The following is a 26,481-nucleotide window of genomic DNA, read 5'->3' as shown; positions in this document are numbered from 1 at the left end:
AGCTATAAGGTGCTAATCTCACTGCCCCAGGGACGTTCTTGCAATAAAGGTTCCCAGCCCAGAGCCCGTGAAACCAGCCCAAAACCTCCCCCACCACGTAGATGTTGAGAGGGCCCTCCTATAGCTGATGGTCATTCTACCAGGGTCACTGAGCTATAAGGTGTTATCCCTAGCAATGCGTGCCACTCACACAATGCCTAGGCCTCTGCACACCCGGAGTCACCTAGGCTGCATAGCTCAGACTAATGGGGGCGTACCCCCTTTTGTGTGCCACTCACACTGACGGCCTCCACACACCCAGAGGGGGCCCTCTTTGTCCCCAGAGGTGCCTCACCTGTTTCTCTGGGCCTTGTTAGGCCTCCCTCGCTTTCCTCCGTTCCTGGCCAGCCCACTCACGGAGTCCAGAACCGCGGTACAAGGAGGTCCACACTCACTTCAGGGGTCTGAGCTGCCAGCCCCTGTCTCACTCACACCACACTCGCTGCTGATCTCTTACCTGATCCCAGCGCTCCTCTGCGTCGCGGGTCCCAGGCTGACCTCTGATCTGGTGTAGGCACCTGTCCCTAGAGGCCCGACAGGGTGGGCGGCCATTCCATCGTTGGTCCTCTTTTGGTGTGGCTATCCCAGATAAGCCCCCAAGTTGAAATACGTGGGCCAGGAGACCAGCTCCATTTCAAGGCCTTTATTAAGGACAGCTTTGGGTGGGGAGCCCAAGGGGTCACACACACTGCTGCATCTCCCACTGGACAATGCTGAGGAGGAGATGAACAGCTTTGTCTCCTGACAGAGCTGGGACTCTGTTGTGGGTTGTCGAGGTTTAGAAATTTTTCCCATTATTATGTTAAGCTAGCCGGGATGGCTCTCCTATTAGCCGTTAAGAGCTGAAGACAAATGACTAGCTGAAGCAAGCTGATGGCCCATTAGGGAAAGGTGGAGTCCTGCTTTTGTTTTCGGCAAGTAAGAGGACACTGAGGATAGGAGAACTCTACAACTCGCCGGCCGAACTCGAGGAGAGAGGTTCTTTTTCTCCTGTTGAGATCAGGCTTCTTGGATTTGGACTGCTAAAGCTTCCTGCTTCCTCTGAACAACTGGGAACTGGGACGCCCACGGTGAGCAGAGTTTCCTTCCTCACCCTTTTCTTCCACCTGGGGCGGTGAGGCCACCTAGCCCCCTCCCCTGCCCCTGCAGCAGCCGCGACTGAGAAGCCGCCCGCCCTGGTCCATCGGAGAACCATCGGTGACTGAAAAAGGGACTAGGACTGAATTCCATTCTGTTCTGTCACTGTTTTTTTTTCTTTCGTATAGCTGATGCTGTTTTTGTTTGTCTTATAAATGTTTCAGTAAAAAACTGTTATTCCCAACCTATACCTTTTTTGTGCCTGCGAGTTCCTAAATTCCCTTTTCCTGGTAATACTGTCCCTTTAAACCGGGACAGGCTCCCATCCTCACAGGAGTCCTCAGGAAGACATTTGCTAGCACATGGTCTATGGGTGTCATGCCAGCCAAGTGCGGTTTAAGTCATGTTGACATGGTGAAGAAACTCTGATTGGTGATATAGTCATCTTCAGGTAAGTTTTCACCAGCGCACAGACCAAGATGTGCATGTAGCGATGGATTGCAGCATCTGGAACAGGTTTGTAATGGGGGATAGGATGTGGGTGACGTACCACTGACATATGGTTGGGTTGTTCTTCATGCCTTGAGGAAGGACAAGCCCATGGTATCTTCTGAGCGGGGCTTGTCTGTTAAGGCAGGGAACGGAGAAAGCAAACTGGGGGGCATCCTGGGGGTGGTGCAGGATATTGAAGAAACAGTCTTTGATGCCTGTGATGGCAAGCATCCAGGCCCAGGGCAGCATCGCAGGGAAGGAAGTCCAGGTTGGAGGGGACCCATACCCTCAGTGGTTTCATTGATCTTGCCAAGGTGGCAGAGGAGTCTCTACCTGTCCTTGCCAGGCATTTTCAACACAAAGACAGGCGAGTTCCAACGGCTGGTGGTTTGTGTTATGCGGCCTTTGGCAAGCTGTTCCACCACAAAGTCTTCCAGTGCTCGCAGTTTTACTTTTGAAAGGGGCCATGCTTGACCCAAAATGGATCCACACATTTCCAGGTGAGCCAAGGGATAGCTGGTTGTGCGCTCTCCTCAGCGGCCCCAATCAGAAATCCCAGCTGGAAATTGAGATGGAAGCCCCCCATTGGGATAGAAGTTCCCTGCCCCACAGGATGATGGGAGCCCTTACTCATACTGGTGTCCTGTTCCCAACCCAGCAGAAGAAGAAAAACAGCAAAAAATACCCAAAAAGAAGGGCACAGAAAGGCTGAGTGTAACTTACAATCCTCAGTCGGTCGGGCCAAAAGAAAAGCTGCTGGGGTAGCAGTCAGGCTTCTGGTCTGATCCTCTCTGTTTCTTCTCCCAGGCGGTAATCGAGAGTCTCGGAGTGCCTCCTCAGATAGTCGCTGCTAGAACACAGGGGGTCTCCAGAGGAGTGACAATCCAACAGCGACTCAGTCCTGTCCCTTTTTGGGTGCCCCTTGTAGGCAGCTGGGGGAGATCCGTGGAGGTCTGTTGCTCCGACCCAGAAAGCCACACCCTTCCCAGAGAGAGGGTCCCACAAGGGACAGCCTTCTAAGGGGGAGTCTTCTGGCAGGTCTCCTAGCTGCCAGAAAATCCTCAACAAGCGGGCAGCCAGTGGCTGCTATCGATCAACTCTCAGTGAGATCAGCTCAGTGATTTCAGCTCTGCTTGTGAAGTTAACACAGGCCAACCCAAGGACAGAGAAGACAGAAGCATCATATTGCAAATTCCACAGAGCTTTCGTTATTATCTAGCAGCTCTGTGAAGGGGACCAGGGATGACAGCTCCATACTGAACGGAGCAGAGGCTGGGGTTTTTATGGGGGAAAGCAAGGGTGGTACCAAAGGGGGAAAGACCAATGGGTTACAAGAGATTAACATTGGCACCAAGGCATGCTGGGATAACTGAAACCCTTGGGATAACTCATCATGATAAGAGAGGATGTGCCCACTTCAGGGGCATCTCTCCAGTAAGGTTGAGATAAACCAATCACAGCCCATTCAAGGAACATCCGTCCAGGGCAGAGCCAGGCCAAGCTTACCTGCCTCCACAGGTTCCCACAACTTGGTAATACAAGTCCCTCTCAGGAGGAATGAGCCTCCTGGTGGGGCTTGCTGAGTTTATTCCCCATCCTGGCAATCCCACTCCCTTACCCAGCAGAGACAGAAGACCAGCATAGAAATCAGTATGCAGAAAATGCCAAGTTGAGAACTTCCAATCTTTTTTTGGGTAGGGGTGGGGCCATAGGGTCAGTGGAAACCTGCAGGGAAGTGATCAGCCTCACCACCAACTGTTCCAGAAGTATATCTCCAGGGATACTTATATACTTATAGAACCATTTGGCCCCCAGGCATTGCTCCTCCATGGGAGTGCAGGGAGTTCCCGTGCCAAGCGTTTATTGCCCTCCACATCGTGTGATTTGTGAGTAACGCTGAGAATATCTGTAAGATGAACTTACCCTTTCTGCCTGTGTAGAAAAAAAGAAAAATAAACCGCATGTTCTTAAGCAACCCAGAAGTCCCATCTCTGCTTCATTCAGAAAAAAAAAAAAAAAGGAAAAAAAATCCCTTCAAGAAGATGGCAGCATGGTAGCAATAAGAACACAATTAAAACATGTGACATGGGAGTAATAAATCCACAGACAAAAAGCCTCATGCAAATTAAATTCATGCTGTCTGTGTCGTAATACCTGCAAAAGGCCCTTGCAAGTAAAATGAAAGAGAACAAGTTGCAACTTTTTAATTAAAAAGAAACTGGCAATTGTCACAGCGCAAGCTGGCTTATAGCTAGGCAATTGTTTCCGCAAGAGATAGAAATCCAGTTTGGTTACCCTGGTTCAATAAACATGCCCCTGTGTGAACAATGATAAGATATATTCAAACACAAACAGAGATTTCACCCAACTACATTCCATCCTAAGCTGCAGACACCTCACTGGTCAGAGAGCTGAGCAGCCTGAACTCCCAACCAATCATCTGTCATGAGCTGGGAAATTTCAACCCCCTGTTTAAGAAGGGTTCAGAAGAATAAAGAGGATTTTGTCACATGGATCACAGAGGGTCCTGTCTTTGTGTCCAACCATGACCCCAGTTAATGCCACAGGAGCCCAGGTGTGCCCAGGTGGGCAAGAGGCCAGTGGCCCCTGGGTTGTGCCAGCTCTGGGGTGGCAGCAGGGCCAGGACAGGGCCTGTCCCCTGTGCTGGCACTGCTGGGGCACCTCCAGGGCTGGGGGCAGCTCTGGGCCCCTCCTGCCAGGAGAGCCCTGGAGGGGCTGGAGCGTGTCCAGGGAAGGGAACGGAGCTGGGCAAGGGGCTGGAGCCCCAGGAGAGGCTGAGGGAGCTGGGCAAGGGGCTCAGCCTGGACAAAAGGAGCCTCAGGGGGGACCTTGTGGCTCTGCACAACTCCCTGCCAGGAGGGGACAGCCAGGGGGGGTCGGGCTCTGCTGCCAGGGAACAGGGACAGGACAAGGGGAAATGGGCTCAGGCTGGGCCAGGGCAGGCTCAGCTTGGACGGCAGCAGGAATTTCTGCATGGAAAGGGTGCTCAGGCCTTGGCAGGGGCTGCCCAGGGAGGTTTGCAGTGCCCATCCCTGCAGGTGTCCAAGGAAGGGATGGATGTGGCACTCAGTGCTCTGGGCTGGGGACAAGGAGGGGATCAGGCACAGCTTGGGCTCCATGGGCTGGGAGGGATTTTCCAACCTCAGGGATGCTGGGATTCTGTGCCTGTAACACTCCTGCAGCAGGGAATTCTTTGGCTGCAGGAAATATCCCTCTGGAGGCAGGCTAAGCTAACCTGGGCAGGGAGGGACCAAATCCCTGCTCTGCAGCTGATGTGTCCCAGCCCTGCCTGGCAGGGGCTGAGGCTTCCCCTGAGGCCGCACAAATGCCAGCTGGGTCTGCTCCAGCCCTTGGCACTTGTCAGCCTGGGCCAGGGGGTGGCTGCTCCTGGCAGGCTGGAGCTCTCCATATCCAAACTGTAGTGATTGTTTGGAGGCCGTGGAGCAGGATTTGTGTGTCCACATGCCAAGGGAAAAGCAATCCAGGCCCCTGCTCTGGTTGGGTGTTGAATGTCCTCTGCCAAAGCCCAGAGCTCTGTTCCTATCAGATGTGGAATGTCCCCTGCCAAGAAAGCTGCAGCCAGGCACTGCTATTCAGGCACTGCTATTTCTGACTGGAAACTTGCAGTTGGATGCCAGAGGTCAGGTTCTTAACAAGTGTTAGTCAATCATCTGGCTCCAAAAAATAGATTCACTTTATGCTGCAGTAAAAGGCCTGATTTCCAGGAATTACCCCGCTCCCTCTGGAACGGGTGAAGCCCCACCCCACGATAGCCAAGGCTGCATAAAGAGGGGCTGTGCTGGACTTGTCCCTGTGCAGGAGCTGCGGGACACGGCGGGAGAAGGTCGGGCCCTGGGGATGAGCTGTGGGCTGGGAGCCGGGAGCAGCAGGGAGCGGGATCTTGTTGCTCTCCTGCCTCCTGTTGCGTGTGTTTGCCACGGCTGCGGAGATGGCAGGGCAGGAGCAGAGGGCTCTGAGGGCAGCGGGCGGGCGCTGTCTGCTCCGAGCCAGGGCTGCAGGAAGCCGCCTTTGCTGGCAGCCGCTTTGGGGGAGCTCGGGGGAGCCGTGTGCGCTGCGGGGGCTGAGCTGGGAGGGGGCCGGGCTCAGAGCTGGGGCCGGATGGCTGCGCTCCCCGCAGGGCAGAGCCATGGCACTGATGCCGGGGGGGCTCCTGGCCCCCGAGCCGCTCCTTCGGGAGCAGGGCAGCTCCGTGCCCATCAGGGGCACGAACGGCACATCGTGCTCTGGCCCCAGCCCAGAGTCACTTCTTCCTTCTCCTCGCCCAAAGTCCCTGCTGTGCTCTGCCAGCACGCCCAGCTTTCCTCTGCTGCTGCACTGCCCTTCTCTCGAGCCAGTGGCTTTTCCTGTTCTGCTGTCCCCAGGGGAGGAGAAGGGTTGGCCTCCAGTGCTGCCTGCAATGAATCTGCCGTGCTCATGGGTTGCCTTCTCCTGACTGGCTGCTCTTCTCCTTTAGGATTTTGGGCCTTTCCTTCCTGCTGCTCTTCCTCCTGAGCTCTCCAGTGGTTCCCATCTTCTTCTGCACAGCCTGCCGTGTGCCCCAGGCCTGCCCCTGCTGCTGTGCTGTGTCCCCTGAGCTGGGGCCCTGGGCTGCCGGTGTCTGCTGGAAGCCAAGGCTGGGAGAACAGGAGCATCTGCTGTGAGGTGGGTGAGGGCAATCAGAGCACACAGCCCTTGCTCAGATTGCCCAGATCTGCAGGGATTCCTGAGGGAAAGCTGCCCCTGAAGGCTCTGGGAGGGTTCAGGAGCCCTCAGATCTCTAGCTGAGTCGAAATCCCTGGGATCAACACCTGTGCTGGTAAGAGTGTTGTGGCCTTAGTGGAAAGGAGATTGAATGCTCAGAAGGATTTTTTTGCAAGGAATAAATGTTTCCAGGAACCAAGTGAAGCGAGATTGGGACAATTCTCAGTGTTGTGTGACAGTGTAAGAAAACCAAAAGTTTTCAAGTCAGGTTCCGAATTGATGGTTTGCTGGCACTTTTCCTCTTCTCACCAGAGATTTTAAGCTCAGCGGTTCCATGCTGGCTTTGGCTGAGATGGCGACAAGTGGTCCCTTGCACAGACCCTCTGTGGTAACTAGCAGCAGATGATGGAGGGCAGCTCTCCGAGTTGGCTCCCAAATTCTCCAGTCTCTCCTGAAGGACCACCAGGATGCCCCAGGCACAACTGTGGTCAGGGACAAGGTGGATTTTCCCCCCTGAGTGTGCCAGGAAGCAGCTCCTGGGAAGAGGCGTGAGTGGGGTGAGGGAGGGGCTGCGCTGGCAGCTGGAGCAGGAGCACAGGTCAGAGCCCGTGTGGCCGTGCTGGGCAGGAGGGAGTGTGTCTGGGGAGTGTGGGGTGCCATGGGGGAGTGGAGTGTGTGAGCACTGCCTCCGGGTGCTGGGAGCAGCAGGCTGGGCCAGGCAGAGAGCAGGGCAGCCGTGGGGCTGGGCAGAGGGTGCAGGATGCAGGCAGGGCTGTTGGGTGGACAGAGGGGCTGTGCCAGTGCTCCAGGGAGCCAGGAATGCCTCTGGGTGTGTGCACTTGTGGATTGAGGAGTTCAACTGGGAGGATGTGGGTGATGGGGAAGGGAGCACCTTGTCCAGGACAGGTTGTGTGCTGAGTGAAGGGAGTGTGTGTGCGTGTTTGTGTGTGTGCGTCTGTTTTTGTGTTCCTGTGTATGTTTTTGTTTCTGTATTTCTGTGTGTTCGTCTCAGTGGGTCTCAGTATCTGTGTGTCACTGTGTCTCTCTGGGTCTGTGTGTGAGTGTGCTGTATCTCTGTGTCTCTCTCTGTGTCTCCGTGTGTGTGTCTGTGTTTTCTCTGGGACACACGCTCACTATGGGGTTGATCCTACAAATAGGAAAGCAGCAGGCACATCCAGGCTGCTGGGAAGGACACCCTGCCTCTTGTGCCATCCCAGGCCAGGCTCCAACAGCCAGGTGGAGCAACTCCAGGGGCACAGCTGCTGCAGAGCCTCTGCCAGGAGGCCGGGGCCGCTGACAACACCTCAGGGAAAGTCTCTTTGCTTCCTCCACAGCCATGGCTTCACAAAAGGACACACAAGAGGAAGATGCAAAGGCCCAGCTCCTGGCACAGGCATTTCAGAAGGAAGGACTGGATGCTGGATTCTGGCTGCCCAAAGTGTCTCAGATTCTGGGAATTGAGTGCAAAGAAGCCCTGCAACATCTGGAATATGAAGACTACCTCAAGCTGGAGTGTGAGGTACGGCACCCCTGGGAGAAAAAGGCGCTCCGGAAACTCCTGAATATAACAGATGACAAAACAGCCTCTAAAGAGCTGCAGAAGGAGCATGTGGAGAAGACAAAGCAAAGGCAAGAAGTGGCCAAACAAGCCCTGAAAGATCTGACAGAAATGCTCAACAGCCACAGCCACAGTGAGGATGTGCTGAGGGAGCAAGCAGAGACTCTGTGGCGAGCCATGGAGATTCCCAAAGAGTTCTGGCCATCACCTAAGGAACCCTTGGCAGATATGCTGCAGAGCATCCATAAGCAGCTGGAGCAGCAGCAGGAGATGTCAGCAGGCAGGAGGGAGAAGATCCCTGACACTGAGGTGCTGAGGCGGGCGTCGGGGGGACTGGCCCTGCAGGGCATCTACAGAACCAGCAGAGCTGGAGATGTGCTGGCAACACGAGAGCAGCTCCTCAGGGTTCCTGAGGGATTCCAGCTCTCTGGTCCAGAGCAAGGATCAGTGCTTGAGAGGAGGGAGTTCTCATCCTCTGCAGCAGAATCCACTTTCACCAAGTCCATGGAGCAGCTGGGGTACAGCATGAGTGTTTCTGCCAAATTTGCATTCTTGGGGATTAATCTGGGGGTGGGTGTAGATCACAGTAGCTCCTCACAGTCACAGGACACCCACCAGTCCCACTCTGAGCAGAGCTACTTCTGCACCACCAAGTTCCAGTACATCCCCCTGGCCTCCTGCTACTTCCAAAGGCATCAGCTTCGCCTCTCGGATGCGGCTCTGCGGGAGCTGCAAGACATGGAGCAGATTTTGGGGGTCACTGGGAAAGAAGATAACTCCACCATTGTGAAGATGTGTGAGAGGTTTTTCAGCAGGTTTGGATCCCACATAAACCAGGGTCCCCTCCACTTTGGGGGAATATTCTGGTGGAAGGCGTCCACAGAAGGATTCAGAGCCGAGCAGTGGGAAGAGGTGAAGCGACAAACAACTGAAGCACTGAACAGCTTTGTCAGGAAGAGCTATGGTGACCTCCTGGGAAGTGCTGCAGGGGACCTGGATGTTTCCATATCCATCTCACAGGCTTCTGTCCGGGGAAGAGCCAGAGAGAGTTCCCATTCAGCCATTCAGCTCTACATGGCCAACACAGGGGGTCCAGCAGACACAACTTCTCTTCCTCAGTGGAAAACGGGGCTCGTGTCTGATAACACAACGTGGTGCGTTATCGACCGTGGCTTTGAGCTGATCCCAGTGTGGGACGTCATCCTGTGCAATCACCGCGGGGATTTTGAGTCTGTTGGTCAGATGAGCAGAGCCCTCAGGGATGTGTACAAAGTGCTGACGAATGAGAGCATTGGCACCATTTTTGGAGAGGAACTGGGCAGTGCAGTGCAAGAGGCCAGAGATTTCATGGAGATTGTGAAGGCCTGGGAGGTGACAGTGGATGAAAGGAAGCTGCTCAGGCTGATAAAGCTGAAAGATGATCTGAATGCAAAAACCAGGAACCACAGTGTGTGGATTAACGTGTGCCTGTCCCACAAAGCCCTGCAGGACTTCCTGGTGAACACTGTGCGGAGCTGCCAGAAGTCACCTCCAGAAAACACCACCTTTATCAAGGTAATGCTGAGAAGCCTCCTGGATCCTCATATCTACTCTGTCAAGGACTTCCCTGAGGCTTCTTTCATTATGCAATGGATCTTCCAGACTGGGCAGCTGCTTCCCAGACCTCCCAATATCTCTGAGCTTCAAGGCCTCACTAAAACACTGCGGGAAATGACTGATGACTTCCTGAGACAGACCCCTGCAACCAAGCTGGCGTTCTGCCAACTGGCGCTGCCTCTGCTGCTGCCCAACCCGGGCACTTCACAAATCGAGTTCCCGCTCTACGCCCTCAGTCAAATCCAACAGAGCTGGAAAGTGGCAGAGAAGTCAGGAAAGCAGGCCCAAACAAAGAGTTATAAAAACAAACTCATCTTCCAGGCACAGACTCCCATCGTGTCCTTCATCCGCATTGGCAGTTCGGCCTCCTCTTCAAAGTCTCAGCTCCTGAACGCTCTGCTGAGCAAACGCAAACACGACACTTTCTTCCACCGCCACTGCAGAGGCAGCACCAGAGAGCGCTTGCTGATGGAAGGGGTGGTGGAGATCGCCTGGTATTGCCCCTGTGGAAGCCTTGATGACACCTTTGAGAGCTCTGTGGCTTTCTGTAACCTGCATGGAGACGCCAGGGATCACGGAGCACAGCTGCAGTTCCTGCAGGACATCTCTGCTGTCACCGTGGCTCTTGTGTCTGATTTGGAGCAGATGGACACCAGGGGGAAAAAGCTTCTGCAGGAGCTGTGGCAGTCACAAAGGCCTTTGGTTTGTCTTCTCATGGAAAAAGAGAATGTTGCAGCTGGAAAAACCAGCAAAAAAATAAAAATAGGGATCAAGAACAGAAATGAAGCAGAACTGATGGACCAGCTGACCAAAATTATCAGGGATCTCCTGGAAGGGTCAAAGCCGTGTTTCAGCCTGGATGCCTGCGCAGACAAAGCTCGCCAGCATGGATTCGTGGTGGATGCAGATCAACCTGCGTGTGTGGCAGTCAAAGTAAAGGCAAAGGACCCAGTGAAACTTCTGAAGAAAGAGAAGCTGTCTGATATCAAACCCCAGCTGAAAGAACTAAAAGAGAGCCTTCTTAATGAAACAAATAAGAAATGTGAGGATCTTACTGAGCTACAGCAGGAGCAGAGGAAACTGGATGCAAGGAAGCGGGAATATGAAGATGAGCTCCTGAGAAGGAGTAGGGAGCTGGCTGTGACTCTGAAAGGGAAGAGCCTCAGTGAGACACAACTGAACAACTACTTCACTCTTGTCTGGAACTGTTGGATTGCTGAAATCTTCTGGACTGCTGGTCCTCCAGAAGGGGTGGATATCGATGCAGAAATCGATGGCATCCTTTTAGAGTACTTTGAGGAGCCAGGTTTCCATGCAAGGATCAGGTCATCTATGAAAGAGAGAGGATTTTCATTTGACATGGAGAAACACGTCATAAAGAAAAAGGTACGAGGCTTTTACCCAGATCCCAAGAGCATTTCCAATTCTGATATGATCAACTTAAAGCAGATCACGGACAACATCATAGCACGTGTGAGGGCAAACATTGATAAGAAGGAACAAGCGAAACAAGATTACAGTCAAAATTTTATTCATGAAATACTCAATGAAGTACAGAAAGGTGTAAACTCTGCCCCCAGCAATGCAAAATGTACTTTTAACAGAGAGTACAGCATAGATTTGTCTCTGTATCTGTGCAAAATGGCAGCAGAAAGGTTTAAAGCCATGCACGAAGCATTCCAAAAGGCAAATGACCCAGTCATGTACCTGAACAGCAAGAGAGAAGATTTCTTCCAATGTTTCCAGATTTCCTGCCAAGGAGCCACTTCAATCACAACTTTTGTTGTTTTCCTTTGTGGCAAGATTGAACCAGCTCTTCGCAAGGCAGTCTTTGAGAGGACGGCTAGAGGCATTGCTGAGGACATTAAGAGCAAATTCCCAGACTTCAGGAGCAACAGAGCCAATCTGGAAGTTTGTATCCTGAGATATCTGGCCAAACAAGAAAATTTTGAGTATTTCAAGCAGTACCTCACATCTCCAAAAGAGTTTTTTCAGAGTTACATTGAGACACGAGTTAAGAGTCATTGTTTAGATGGGAGTAAGAGGCTGAGGATGTTTTTAGATCCCTCCCTTGAATCTCTCTATGGAAACATCCTGTCAGCTGTTTGTCTATCAACCCAAATTGTCAAAGACAGAAAAGACAGAGAAGACAAAATCTCCCTTTGGCTGGATGAATTTTGCAGGCAACTGGCAGAGGTGATCAACTTGCCCAGAAGTGAGCTGAAGGGCATTGAGCACCAGGAGGTCACAGACATTGAATTTCTGAGCAGTGCCATGGCAGAAGCTCTGTATGACCTGAGGGACAGGCTCATGAAAGAATTGGGTGATGCTGACATGAGCTCATTTTCAAGGCAGCCTCACAACATCCTGGCAGAGCATTTTTCAGGGTGCTGGGAGCAGTGTCCCTTCTGTGGGGCTGTCTGCACAAACACCATCCAGAACCATGATGGAGACCATCAGCCAGTCTTCCATCGCCCACAAGCTTTGACGGGTTTCAGATGTAGGACATATTTGTTTTCCTTAATGTATAATCCACAAACACTGATCATTGATACTTGTTCCAGCCTTATAGTAAGTGATGCCTTATTCAAAGTTCATGATTTCCTATTGACCCCTTACAGAACATATCGTGATGCTGGACCTCCTTATTCCACTTGGAACATTCTTCCTGATTCACCCACCCAGGCGTACTGGAAATGGTTTGTGTCTCATTTCAGGACACAGCTGGAAGATTTGTACAATGGGAAATTTCAGGGCGAAGGAGAAATCCCTGAGGCATGGCAGAGAATTACCAAGCAGGAAGCACTGTCTGAGCTGGACAGGCTTTAGGTCACATCCATGGGAAGGAAGAACCACAGCAGCTTTGCAGTTTAGGAGAACTTTTTACCAGGCTCTCCACAAAATGCAGTTACAATGACAACGTTCTCAAGCCCGGTGAAGACAATGGTATCCAATTTTCCCCAGATTTGGTGAAATAAGGCACATTACTGTAGCCATCACTCTGCATTTCCCTCGCTTCATGAGAAACCCAGAATCCTCCTGCCTTCTTGCCATAAACATTTCCCTCTGCTTTGTCCTACAGCCAAACCAAAACCCCTCCTTGGGGTGATCAGCCTCGTGGCCAAGCCTGAGCCCAAGGGCAAGGGCAGGGGCAAAGGCAGCACTCAAAGCACCCCTTGCCTCATCTGCGGTGACACAAGAAGGGGCTGTTGGAGTGTGAAAACACAGGGCTCTTTGAGCCCCTCAGAGAGAGAACAGTATGTAGAAATTGAATTAAAGTTTTTAGCGAAATTAAAACATATTAAGCCACACAGACATTAAATAGAGGTGTAAGTTTTAGTTTTAAGTAAGTAGATGTTTTATTAAGATGCATAGCTATGAAGTAGGAGTATAAATCTTGGTTTTAAGTAAGTAAAAATATGATTTAGGTGCCTTTACGAGCAAAAGCCTTTCAATGTGGTGCAAAAAACAAGCTTCTGTGTGAGCTCAAAAACAAAAACAAGTTTCAAAAACAAGTTTCAGTGAAAGCTCAAAAACATGGTTTTAGACATAATAAAACCATAGTAAGAATATTGCTTCTATTTTTCAGATAGAAGATAAAGGATATATACACAAATTATACGTAAACTTTCATGTTACACAACCATAATTCAAATAGATTTAGAAGAAATGCTTCATGTTGTTCAGCTCATAGGGTAATTTGTAAGTAAAACTCTCTGGATTGGGGGGAGGCTCATTCTCTTGCTCTCTCTCATCCTCCACCATCATCATCATCACTACCACCACATGAAAGGAGAAGAGGAAGAACAAGAAGAAAGGACAGAAGAAGAATGACCAGAGAGTGTCTGCCTCTCCTCAGGACTCTGTATTAGACTGCAGGTTCTGCCTCTGCTTGAGACTCTGTACCAGGTCACAGCTTCTACCTCTACCCAGGATTCTGTACCAGAGAGCTGCTGCTCCTGCCTCTGCCCAGGACTCTGCACCAGAGAGCTGCTTCTGCTTTAACTGGGACTGTATGGTGAAAGATTTAACACGGACTTTATAGCTTTAGAGTCTTGTATTTGAGACTGAAGTGCTCCTGTAATAAACAACCTTACAGCAACCAACACCTGCTCTGCTCTTTTGAAGATACAAACCCATAACAATACCAACAAGGGACAGTGCCCCAGAGGCAGTTTTCCTGCAGCAAGGAGGTGTCCTGCTCAGAGAAAGGGCTGTGGCACCTGAGGCCAGCTCCATGCTGGCTGCAAGCTGGGCTGCTTGGCTTTTGGCTGTCATCCTTCCCTCCCTCACTGCAGCCTCCTGCATCAACTGAGGTTGTTCTCCCAGCAGGAGCTGCTGTGCCTCAGGGCTCAGGAAAGCAGGGACACGACCGCCCCAGGGCTCAGGCAGTGCTTTCACTCCCTGTCTCAGAGCTGCTGTGTCTCTGCCCAGGGCAGCTGCTCCTGCTCAGGTGCCTGGGGCTGCTGCCCTTCCCTCCAGCCCTGAGCCCCGGCAGGAGCTGCTCCTGCCCTTGGCCTGGCTGCTGAGCAAAAGCCTTTGGAATGGCCCATGTGGAGAATCCTGTGTGCCAGCACCTTCCTCAGCAGCCCTGGGGGCAGTGCTGCTGCTGTCCAGGCAGGCTGGTGGCACCGGAGCCATGCTCTGGACAAGGTGGCACCAGCTGGCTCTGCCCCAGGGAGCTGTGAGGGGCTTTTGCTGTGCAGCTGCTGCAACCCCGCTGGCAGTGCCAGGGCCAAGCCCTCCTGGAGAGCTGGCTGAAGGGCTGCTGCAGCCTCATCCCCTGCAGCCTCTGCTCATAAAGGAGTTGATTGGGACTCTGCTGCTCTGAGTCTCCTTTGTGTTCAGGGGAGCCACAGCTGGGCTGACTCGAGCTGTGTGTGCTGCAGACAGGCAGGGGACAGGGGGTGGCACTGGGGGAGGGGGGTGGCAGCAGAGGCTCTGCTCCATTCAGGGTCTCTGCTCCAGGAGCAGCTTCACTGTCTGCAGGGACAGCAGAGAGGGCAGGAAGCCCCAAACCACAACACAGCGGAGCTGCCTGGAGCGGAGCGGCAGCACCGGGGGTGCTGTGGGGGGCTCGGGGCACAGCCCGGCCGCGCTGCAGCCGCAGCTCTCGGCACTGGGGAGCTCCGGGTGCCGCTGCTGAAAGCCTTGGCACCGCTGCTGCTCGGCTGCCTGGCTGGCACCGTTCATATGTCACACGGACACGGCTGCTGTCACCTCCACCCTTTAACTGGCATCCCCACCAGTCCCTCACTTGCAAACTCTACATGCCTTCTGTCACACACCTCTCTCTCATGCAAATCGGACTCTTTCTCTCAGAGGCACCTTCACACACTACTGATCCCTACGCTTACAGCAGCTCCACACAGCACTGACTCCTTCTTCCCACTCTGCAGCACTGGCTCACCCCAAGCTGTCCCTTTCCCGGCCGCCTAACCCTGACAGTGCCCCACACATCATCTTCTCACCAGACCTGCCCCTTGCCGGCCGCATGTCCCTCACCTCCTCACAGCACAGCCAGCACACTCCTTCTCTTACTGCAGCAACTCTCGCTCTCATGCTCCAACTCCAGCTGCAAGTGCCTGCAGCTGCTGGGCAGCGAACCCACTCTTTTCCAGCCCCCAAACTGATGGGGCACACACAGGTGTTTGCACTCTTGGCAATCAGGACAGCTGCGAGCCATCGGGAAAGATTCCCTCCTGCACTGTCCTTTGAGGCCAGCTCTGCACAGAAGGGGCCGGGGGCGATGGACTGCGCGGGCGGAGGAGCGGCAGGGGGTGGCGATATTGAAAAGAGAGCCCAGCCAAACTGGGAACCGGGGCACACCAAATGCCGGCGCCGGACACATCGGCTACGCCGCCTTGTGCAGCAACACCCGGAGCTGCAGCTGGGGACAGGGGGCAGCTTTGGAGATCAGCGCCAGATCCAGGGCGCTTTGGCCAGAACCGCTCTGGCACAGGGACACAGGAGGTCGGGACAAGTCCGGGCATCCAGAGCCGCCCTGGGCCAAAGGGCTGCGCCCGCCTGCCGATCTTCCCTGAGCCGGGAAAGCGGGCTTGGAACACGGGGGGAAGGAGGGAAAGGGCTTTGGAACTGGGGACCCCATCCCCAAACCAATCCCCAAACACTCCCCGATTTTTCTACTCACTTAACAATTATGTGAAGCACAGGAATAAACATAGAGACAGAAAAATCCCCTGGAGCTCGGACAGAATAAATTTTGTTTTCCACTCGGTCCCTAAAGAAATTTAATTGAGCAGAATTCCCGACAGAATCAGGAAAATGCTTAAAAATCCAATGAATAAACAACTCAAGATTCCCCCTTAAAAGATCTCTCCCAAAGAACTTCAAATCTCCCCGAAAAAGGGTTCCCACAACTTGGTAATCTAAGTCCCTCTCAACAGGAGTACGTCTGGGCTTCCCAAGCTTATTTCTCATCCTGGAGGTCCCACTGCCTTATTCAGAAGAGGAGGGGAAAAAAAAAAAAAAAAAAAGAAAAAAAAAAAAGCCGAAGACCCCAATAGATTTCAGTGCGCCCGCCTGCCGATCTTCCCTGAGCCGGGAAAGCGGGCTTGGAACACGGGGGGAAGGAGGGAAAGGGCTTTGGAACTGGGGACCCCATCCCCAAACCTATCCCCAAACACTCCCCGATTTCTCTACTAACCTAACAACAATGTGATATAAAGCAATTATCTTAAACAGAGAAAAAAAACCCTGGAGTTTGGACAGAATAAATTTTTCTTACCTCTTTGTGCGAAAAATAATTCAAAGGGACAGAAACGCCGGTAGAATCAGGATAACGCTTAAAAATCCAAGGAATAAAAACTATACTTCACAATAAAAGTCCCTCTCAGCAGGAGTTAGCCTCGGCTTCCCACCCTGGTGATCTCTCTCCCTCACCCAGCACAAAAAGAGCAAAGCAAAGCAGAAGACCCGAACAGCATTCAGTGCCCAGAAACCCCCAAATTATCCAACTCACCATCTCTCTCCGGGCAGCGCTGGGGCCCACAGGCTCTCAGGAAATCTGCTGGCAGGTGCTCAGCCCCATCGGCCGCTCCTCAGAGATCCTCTGCTCATCTCCCAGGGCAGCCCAGGCTCCCGGGCTCTCCTCACATCGCCTCTGCTCAAACGCACAGGGCTCTCCTCGCACAAGCAGCGGCCCAAAGGCGGCTGAGTCCTGCAGCCCCTGCAGCAGCCGCTCTCTCCAGGGACTCCCTGGCTACAAGTCCCAGCGCTTCGGGGGCCACTTGCCGCACTCCGGGGCTCCGCTGCTCTTCTTGCCGGGCTGCCGCCACCTTCCTGCACAGGCGTCCAGCAGGGGATGTCCCCAGGGCCACAGGCACGGCCCTCAGCGGCGAGTGACTCCAGCTCTGCTCATTGCCAGCTCTCCTGGGCACTCACTCTTCGGCCACACGGGGATAAAGGACACGAGCCTCCCACAGCGTTCCACAGAGAGCAAAGCCTTTATTATAGGAGGCCACTCTGGGAAGGGTGCCAGGCTGACACCTGCCCGAACTTGGAAAAAACAGGGATTTCTATGGGAAAGGCAGGGGGAGGGGCAGAGCAGCAGGGCAAATAGTCTGAGGGCTCAGGAACCAAAGGCAGGGCTGGAGAGCAGCGGATTGCAGGCTATTAGCACAGACAAACAGAGCACGGTGGGGGCACTTTCTTCTGCACAGCAACTGCTGGGGACTCGCTGGGAGGTAAATCTGTGGAGAGGATTGTAACTGCTTCTGGCCCCCAGGCCTTGGCCCTGCAGGGAGTGCAGGGAGTTCCTGTGCTGAGGGATTATTGCCCTGCACACCTTGGGACTGCTGAGCCATGCTGGGAATGTCTGTAGGAAAAACTCAGTCTTTGTGCCTCTGCAGAAGATAATAAAAATAAACTGCACTTTCTAAAGCAACCCAGAAGTCCTGTCTCTCTGCTTCATTCAGAAAAATAAAAAATCCCGGCTCTTCCAGACAGGGTGGGAGCTCCCAGCAGCTTCTCACACAAACTCCCTCTGTGTCTCTGTCACTACCAAAAACCAGGCCACGTCAAACCCAATACAGTGGGGAACCCCCTCAGCACTGGCCACTTTTCCAGCCCTTTTGTCCTTCTCTGCTCTGTCCCGCTGCTTCCTGGGCACATCCTCTCAGAATTCCTGCTGCCTCTCCCTTTGCCCTGTGTCTTGGTTTAGGCTAAGTTTGGGAGAAAATTTCTAAAGGGACTCTTTCAGAATGCAGACTTAAGTGGCCCCTCCCCCAGCTGGTTTGAGAAAAGATTTTTTTTAAGAGAAGTGGAAAAAATTCTTTATTTATCTGGCAAAGCACTGTTTAGCACAAAAAATGAACAATACTAAACAGGAAAACCTTTTGTTGCTGTGAAGAGATGACAAATTCAGAAAAGCCCCTTTTGTGGGTTGTAGCTTGGCTCACTCACTTTGTTATCAGTCTTTTTGGCCTTGGAAACTGTCTGGGCCTGGGCCAGGCCCTGCTGGCCATAGGGGTGAGCTCTTGCTGTTCTTCTGAGTTTTTAGTCTAGAGTAGGTTTAACAACTTCAAGAGAAAAGAAAAAAACTGTCAGGATTGTTGTTATCTTTAAAAGAGCTCAGCAGTTGTTGTTGCTATAAAGTTGTTTATTGTAAAAGCACATCAGTCTCAAAAGGCAGAGTCCCAAGTGTTAAAATCTGTGCTAAAAGCTTTTGGCACAGAGTCCCAAACTGAAGTAAATTTCTAATTAGAAGAGAAGCAGCTCGTGGTGCAGGGCCCTGGGAGGGCTGGAGCTGCAGCCAAGGACAGAGTCCTGAGCAGAGGCAGAGGCTGGTACAGAGTCTCGAGAGGCAGATGCTCCCTGGTCTTTTTTTCTTTTGTTCTTTTCTCCTTTTTCTTCCTCTTCTTCTTCATGTCCTGATAGTGATGATGATGATGGTGGAAGAAGAGAGAGAGCGAGAGAGCTCTCACTCCAATACACAGATTTTTATTTACAAACTGCTCAATGAGCTAAAAACATGAGTCTGAAGCATTTCTTAAAAGCTATTAGAATTCCATTCTTAGTATGAAAGTGTATGTATAATCTGCACATATGGCCTATCTGTCCTATCTGGAAAATGTAAGCAATATTTTTACTATATTTGTATTATGTCTAAAATTATGTCTTTGAGCTCTCACTGAGATTTGGTTTAAGACTTGTTTTCTACACTGATGTCTAGGGCTTTTACTTTCTAAGGCACTTAAAACACATTCTTACTTACTTAAACTTACTTATTTACTTACCTAAACCTTAAACTTACACCTCTAGTTCATGTATGATTGATTTAATATACTTCAATTCATCCAAAGGTTTTAATTCAATTCCTGCACGGTGATCTCTCTCTGAAGAATTCAGAGAGGTCTGTTTCACACACTCCAACAAAAAACTGTAGTCCGGGGAACTTCTTTGCTTCACCTAGCTAAAAACCAACTAAAAAGCAAAGGAGAATTCTCTCTTGTTGTCTGCTACAGACAACAATACTGTCTGTGAGAAGGATGTGGGGGAGTTAAGTGTAATCTCTGATCAAAAATTTTGCACTTTTTCTCTCCCTCTTCCCTCTCTGAACTAGTTTTAAAGTCACAGAACTTAATATGTAGCATAAGCAGAATAGGTGATTGGGGATACAAGGATTATATAATTATGTAATCCTATATATAATATAGGACACCCTGGGCAGGTGTGAAAAATGCCTGTGTGAATCATGTTACAAGGCAATACTAAAAGTAAGGCCTTGCAAATCTTGTATGAGTGGAATAACTGCTTGGGATGATCATAAATATCAGTTGTAAGAAAGTCAAATAAGACACGGAAAAAAGATAAATTGTAGAAATGCGTGCTTAAAGAAATGCTTGCTTAGGAGAAATGCTTGCTTTAGAGGATTTGTGGTTTACTTCTGATTTTGTCTGCTTGCATAAAAATAAGGAACTTGTGGTTATATTTGCTTGCATGGAACGAAAATAAGCAAATTGTGAAAACAATTTTATTAAGCAAACAAATATATAAATGACTGATAAATACGCATGCAAAAGATCAACAAAAAGACACAGAGGAAGATGACGAGCCTTCATCCAAAAGACCACCAAAAGAGGGCAAAGAACCCCCTATCACAGCCAAAGCCTGTGCAGAAGGCAACCATCGATATGGAATCAAGGAAACCAAAGAAGGAGGGGGATACAGGGAAAATGAAACTCAGACTGAGTGAAAAGGTGGAACTAATGCTGAGCAGCGTGTGTCATTGGTGCAGCGGTGACTCCCCAGCACACCCAGCGCTGTTTGCCTGCTGCTTCTTCTGTTAATAAATAATCATTGGAGAGATCATAATTTCTCGTGAATTTAAAACAGCAGGGAATCCTGGTATCTTTCACAGAGAGAGAGGAGACAAGGAGAGTTCCTGGGGTTCCCTTCCTCCCGGAGCTCTTCCAGGGTGAGGAGCAGCGTGTCCACCTCACAGCACAGCTGGGAAAGCAGCAGCTGCTCCCCGGCTATGGCACCTCGGTTCCCTGCTCTCCACAGCCCTCCCAGTCTGGCCCTGATGCTCCTCCACACCCAATGTCTTCAGTCTGAAGAATTCAGAATTTAGGAGTTAAGAATTCATTCAGTCTGAATGGTGGAATTGAGCATGTGGAGTCATGATTAGCTCCTGCAGCAGGGAATTCTTTGGCTGCAGGAAATATCCCTCTGGAGGCAGCTAAGCTAACCTGGGCAGGGAGGCACCAAATCCCTGCTCTGCAGCTGATGTGTCCCAGCCCTGCCTGGCAGGGGCTGAGGCTTCCCCTGAGGCCGCACAAATGCCAGCTGGGTCTGCTCCAGCCCTTGGCACTTGTCAGCCTGGGCCAGGGGGTGGCTGCTCCTGGCAGGCTGGAGCTCTCCATATCGAAACTGCAGTGCTTGTTTGGAGGCTGTGGAGCAGGATTTGTGTGTCCACATGCCAAGGGAAAAGCAATCCAGGCCCCTGCTCTGGTTGGGTGTTGAATGTCCTCTGCCAAAGCCCAGAGCTCTGTTCCTGTCAGGTGTGGGATGTCCCCTGCCAAGAAAGCTGCAGCCAGGCACTGTTCCTGCTTTGCTTTCTCTGCTGGAGAGGTGTCCAAGGAAGGCCAGGTTGGACGGTGCTTGGAGCAGCCTGGGACAGTGGAAGGTGTCCCTGTCCTGGAATGGGGCAGCCACTGCTGCTCTGGGAATTCCATTCTCACAAATCTCCCAGGGAACAATTCCTTCGCAATATCTCATCTATCCCTGCCAGAAGGCAGTGGGAAGTCATTCCCCCTTGTCCTGTCTCTGCAGGCCCTCATCCAAAGCCTCTGTCCAGCTGTTTTTACATGCATGTATATCTAACTGTTATAATTTACAATATTATTAACAGCAATCAGCAAAGAGAATTAAGGGTCAGAGGTCTGCAACAGACAAATCTTGACTGTGAGCCCCCCGAATCACAGCTGGTGTGGAATTTGGAGGAAATTCAATCATCTGACTCCAAAAGAATGGTTCCTCTTTCACATTCTGCTGCAGTAAAAGGCCTGATTTCTTGTAAATACCCCGCTCCCTCTGGAACGGGTGAAGCCCCACCCCAGGATAGCCAGGGCTGCATAAAGAGGGGCTGTGCTGGACTTGACCCGTGCCAGGAGCTGCGGGACACGGCGGGAGAAGGTCGGGCCCTGGGGATGAGCTGTGGGCTGGGAGCCGGGAGCAGCAGGGAGCGGGATCTTGTTGCTCTCCTGCCTCCTGTTGCGTGTGTTTGCCACGGCTGCGGAGATGGCAGGGCAGGAGCAGAGGGCTCTGAGGGCAGCGGGCGGGCGCTGTCTGCTCCGAGCCAGGGCTGCAGGAAGCCGCCTTTGCTGGCAGCCGCTTTGGGGGAGCTCGGGGGAGCCGTGTGCGCTGCGGGGGCTGAGCTGGGAGGGGGCCGGGCTCAGAGCTGGGGCCGGATGGCTGCGCTCCCCGCAGGGCAGAGCCATGGCACTGATGCCGGGGGGGCTCCTGGCCCCCGAGCCGCTCCTTCGGGAGCAGGGCAGCTCCGTGCCCATCAGGGGCACGCACGGCACATCGTGCTCTGGCCCCAGCCCAGAGTCACTTCTTCCTTCTCCTCGCCATGCACGGAGGGTGGCATTCTCCTCTCTCCCGGTGGGAGCGGCACCACCCGGAGCGCTCTGCTCCCTGGGGACAGCCCCACAAAGGTGTCCGTGTTCCCAGAGCCCCTTTCCCGGGGGCAGGGCTGGGGAAAACACTCTCGGGGGGCTCTTCCCATCAAACGGGCTGCAGGCATTGCCACGGCAGCTCCTGCTGCCAGCCTTGCTGCTTCCCTCCTTTGCTTCCAAGGCTGAACTGGATGCCGAGTTGTGCCCTGAATGTGCTTAGTGCCTCTCTGCGGGCACTGACACGGTCGCTGGGGCTGTTCCCCTGTTCCTGCAGCAATGGGAAGCCGTGCAGGGACTGCCAAGGGTGCCTGGGGGCAGGTTCAGGCTGTGGCTGGGCTGGAGTTCATGTTGTTCAGGGCAGCCTCTGGCTCCTGAGACTGAACCAGTGCTGGCAGTGCTGCAGTGGGAGAGAATTTGGGAGGGGACAGGGCTGGGACAAGTGGCTCAAGTGGACAAGGTGCAGCAGTGACCCTGAGGCAGCAGTTCCCTTCCTGAGCAGCTGTCCCACACTGGGGCTCTGCTGGCCAGGGAGCAGCTGGACATGTGCCCAGCGAGGCCACTTGGTGCCCAAAGTCCCTGCTGTGCTCTGCCAGCACGCCCAGCTTTCCTCTGCTGCTGCACTGCCCTTCTCTGGAGCCAGTGGCTTTTCCTGTTCTGCTGTCCCCAGGGGAGGAGAAGGGTTGGCCTCCAGTGCTGCCTGCAATGAATCTGCCGTGCTCATGGGTTGCCTTCTCCTGACTGGCTGCTCTTCTCCTTTAGGATTTTGGGCCTTTCCTTCCTGCTGCTCTTCCTCCTGAGCTCTCCAGTGGTTCCCATCTTCTTCTGCACACCCTGCCGTGTGCCCCAGGCCTGCCCTGCTGCTGTGCTGTGTCCCCTGAGCTGGGGCCCTGGGCTGCCGGTGTCTGCTGGAAGCCAAGGCTGGGAGAACGGGAGCATCTGCTGTGAGGTGGGTGAGGGCAATCAGAGCACACAGCCCTTGCTCAGATTGCCCAAATCTGCAGGGATTCCTGAGGAAAAGCTGCCCCTGAAGGCTCTGGAAGGGTTCAGGAGCCCTCAGATCTCCAGCTCAGTCCAAGCCCCTGAGATCAATAGTTGTGCTGGTGAGAGTGTTGTGGCCTTGGTGGGATGGATGTTGAATGCTCAGAAGGATTTTTTTACAAGGTATAAATCTCTCCAGTATCCAAGTGAACTGAGACAGGGACAATTTCAGGCTGACAGTGTCAAAACCCAAAAAGTTTAATGGCAGGTATCCAGTGAAAGCACCAGATCCTTTAGGGTGAGAATTGTGGAATGATGGAATGGCCTGAGTTGGAATGGACACACCAGGGTCCTGTGAGAGGGAGGATGGAAAGCTTTACTGAGATCAAAAAAACTCAGATTAACTGGGTGTTATTGATCAGTTCTACGGGGTAATGTGTGTCCCGGTTTTAAAGGTAGGAGTTGCCTAAGGGAAAGCAGGGCCTTCCCTTGAAATGGAGAAAATGAATCCCTCCCTCTGAATTAGTATAATTTTGAAATTATGAGGCTCTCAGGGAAAGATAGGGGCATAGGATTAACAGATCTTTACTTGTATATCTAACAAGACAAACAAAACAACAACTATGGAATTAAAAACAAACAGAACAGTTTCAGTCTTTCTCAGCTGCAGGCACCTTTCCCCTGTGGTGCAGTTACCGTCACCACTGGCAGTGAGTGCAGGCAGATTCCCATGGACAGGGCAGGTGCAATGATCCCACACAGCTGCAGAGCATGGGGGTCGATGGCAGTGTAGTCCCAGATAGGAAGGGGATGGAGAAGAACCTTTGCTCATGTGCCCTGGGGGCAGCATCAGTCCAACAGGATGCTTGGAGATAGCAAGCTGAAGTGAGAGGGCATCCTAGCAGGTGTGCGGGGTCCAGCTCCCGGTGTTGGGATGTCTGTGGTAGCAGCAGCGACCTACCTCCTTCAAGAGCCATGAGCGAGGGTGCAACTGACCCCCCACATCTCCTTTACCTGCTTCTAAATTTTGCAGTGCTCCCCCCCAGCCCCCCACCTCTGTCTCAAGGATCCAACCATCAGTGCTTGTCAGCATGTCAATGGGAAAAAAACTCCACAGGCAAAGAGGAAAGAAGAAACCAATCCCCAACATTATCCACCCTGAATTTTTTTCCATACCAACGTTACACTTAATTTACCTTTACATAATATATATACATGCAGTACCTTAGTTATATACATTATACAGTAATTTCACGATTATAAGCCGCACCATTTTAACTAAAATTTTGGTCCAAACCCGAAGTGCGGCTTATGATCAGGTGCGACTTATATATGGACAAAAAACAAAAAGTTGCTCTTTTAGTTTGGAGGACAGGTGTCTGCTGAGAAAGGCAGGAGCTTCTCTTTGAAATGGAGAATGTAAACCCCCTCCCTCCAAATTATTATAATTTTGAAATCAAGGGGCTCTCAGGCAGATATGGGAATTAGGAATAACAGTTCTTTACCAGGAAAATTAAAATAGAAATACAGTACTACAAAGAAACAAACCCCAAACCCTGACACAGTCAGAGTACAACCTGACACCCGTCAGGCAGGCAGGGTGTTGGCAGCAGTCCCATTCCATGGTGGCTGCATCCTCCTGCAGTGACAGATGTGATTCAGTTGGAGCAGTGCTCCTGTACAAGGTGCAGTTTCCCTCCGGAGGTCCAGTGGTGATGTGGAGAAATCCGGTTTCCCTCTGGAATCAGTGGAGAAAGGGGCTCCCTTAGTGTCCCAAAACCTCTGATTTTATCTTGGTAAGAAATGTTGGGCTCTTCCCCCTGGCTGGAGCAACTTCCAATGGGATGCAGTAATTTTATCAGTCACACAGTGGGACTCAATGGCCATTAGCAGAAAATTACTCACTGCAGGAAGCATGGGTTGTGAAAAGATAAAGAACAATGCCAGGCGTGGTTTCAATGGATGGCTCATTAGCAGAATATCTCCCGCGGAGATAAGGATCACTGCCCCCACCTGGTCTCAACAGATGGTGATAGAATAGATACCTTTTATCACACTCTGTATTGTGACCCAAGACAGTTACCAACACCCGGACATGCGGCTTATAATCGTGAAATTACTGTACATATATACATGCAGATACAGACACAGACATAATGTCATGGGTAGCTCACCCTCTAACAAGTTTTCCTTGCGGTATGCATTGGGTCTCTCCATCCTTTTGCATCACCCACCAGGTGCAACTGGATCTCTGAGCAAAGACAACCCCATGGATGGGATTGTCTTTGCTGGAGGCAGAATCCACCCAGTTTTTCTTAGCACACCTCTTGTGTACCACTGGACCCTTGTCTCCATCTGGTGTTCTCAAGGGTTCAGATTGGGCAGGGCCTGCTCGGTTAGTGGAACCTCGGGTATTCACTAACCATGTGGCCTTTGGTAGATTAATCTCCCTGTTCTTTAAAGCCCCCCCCACCCAGTGCCTTCAAGGTAGTTTTAAGCAGGCCAGTGCACTGTTCAACTTTCCCAGCCGCTGGTGCATGATAAGGAATGTGCTACACCCACTCAATACTGTGTTCCCTAGCCGAGGTGTTGATAAGGCTGTTCTTGAAATGGGTCCCGTTGTCTGACTCAATTCTCTCAGGGGTGCCATGCCTCCAAAGGACCTGTTTCTCAAGGCCCAGGATGGTGTTTTGAGCAGTGGCGAGGCACAGGGTAGGTCTCCAACCATCCGGTGGTGGCTTCCACCATGGTCAGCACGTAGCAGCACCGGCCAGGCACGCCGCTCTCCCGCTTCCCGGGGGCACTGGCAAGCAAGGCCAGGGCCACTCCCAGGCGGCAACCCCGAGCAGGTCCAAGGCAGTAAACTCTGTGATCCCGCGATTCTGTTACTAATTGGCAACTTCGTGAAAGTTGCTCGCAGATCCTTGCTGCGAACGAAAGTGCGGCTTATAATCCAGTGTGGTTTATATGGACAACGACCTAAACGTTGCCAACACCCAGAGCTGCGGCTTATGATCAGGTGCGGCTTATACTCATGAAATTCTGTACTCCCTCCTCCCCCCACTTTCTACACTTTCAAACAACAACATACAGAGACACTTTAGTCAGTCTCTCACTTAAATAATAATTTTCGATTTAGAGAGAGAAGTTTTTTCTTGTTTTGGTTATAGGGATCTTTTCCAAGAAAAGAATAAAAGTTTTTGTGTCTTTAACTTCATGATTTGCATCTGCCTGGGAAAATCTGCAAAATCGTGAAACTGTTTTCATCTTCACAGCCTTCCCAGAGCTGTGTTTGTGGGCCACATTAAACTCATGGGTATTACTTTTAAGGGCGAGCTGTTCAAAGGCAGAAGTTTTTTTTATCTCTTATTTTTATCAAATGTTTCTGTTCAATTCTTTATTTTCCAAAACAGAGACCCTCATTCCCTCGGGGCAAAGGATCCTTTTCTCAAACACGTCAACCCCCCCATGTGTTTTTTTTGCAATTTATAGGAATTTTAGGGTTCAGTTTCAGTTCAGTCCACGCAATAGCTTACAAAAAGGTTTTTTTCAGCCACCTTTCACAGCATCTCCTCAATCTCTTCTTATTCTGGAAACTGGGCTCTGACTTTACTGACTTTATTTTTTTTTTTTTTTTTTTTGTTCAGTGACTTCTCACTTAAAGGAGGACAATAGGAGGTTTGCAAGTCTTATCCGAGCAATGGAAAGTTTAAAATCCCACACAGTCAGTGCAGGAACTGGGCCGGGCCATGCTGGAGCCCTGTCAGGATCTCAGGCTGTGCTGGGGAAGGCTTTACCTCCCCATGGCTGCTCTGAGCTGGTGGAAAGGACTTCTCCATCTCTCTCCCATGGCCATCAGGGCCCCTGGTTAAAAAA

At 51.7% G+C, this 26,481-nt stretch overlaps 2 protein-coding genes across 3 annotated transcripts in view; both read left to right on the top strand.

Moving 5' to 3' along the window:
• LOC116994219 (interferon-induced very large GTPase 1-like) overlaps positions 1 to 26,481 on the top strand; it is a 122,918-nt gene that overhangs the window by 20,587 nt on the left and 75,850 nt on the right. The window contains exons 1-3 of one of the 2 annotated variants that reach the window (XM_033055752.1): positions 4,771 to 5,473; positions 6,104 to 6,291; positions 22,387 to 22,573. The gene's annotated coding sequence lies outside the window, so the exon portion shown is untranslated. Of the gene's footprint in view, positions 1 to 4,770; positions 5,474 to 6,103; positions 6,292 to 22,386; positions 22,574 to 26,481 lie in introns of those variants that run through there. The other variant, XM_033055751.1, reaches the window with a different exon arrangement.
• On the top strand, positions 7,402 to 12,996 carry LOC116994227 (interferon-induced very large GTPase 1-like). The gene has a single exon (XM_033055760.2). It carries the CDS (start codon positions 7,667 to 7,669, stop codon positions 12,311 to 12,313), a length of 4,647 nt encoding a protein of 1,548 aa, XP_032911651.1. The 5' UTR covers positions 7,402 to 7,666; the 3' UTR covers positions 12,314 to 12,996.

The sequence above is a fragment of the Catharus ustulatus genome, chromosome 3, assembly GCF_009819885.2.
Source record: "Catharus ustulatus isolate bCatUst1 chromosome 3, bCatUst1.pri.v2, whole genome shotgun sequence".
Lineage (NCBI taxonomy): Eukaryota > Metazoa > Chordata > Aves > Passeriformes > Turdidae > Catharus > Catharus ustulatus.
The sequence above is the reverse complement of the archived record's forward strand: the minus strand, read 5'-3'. Positions and strand labels throughout refer to the sequence as shown.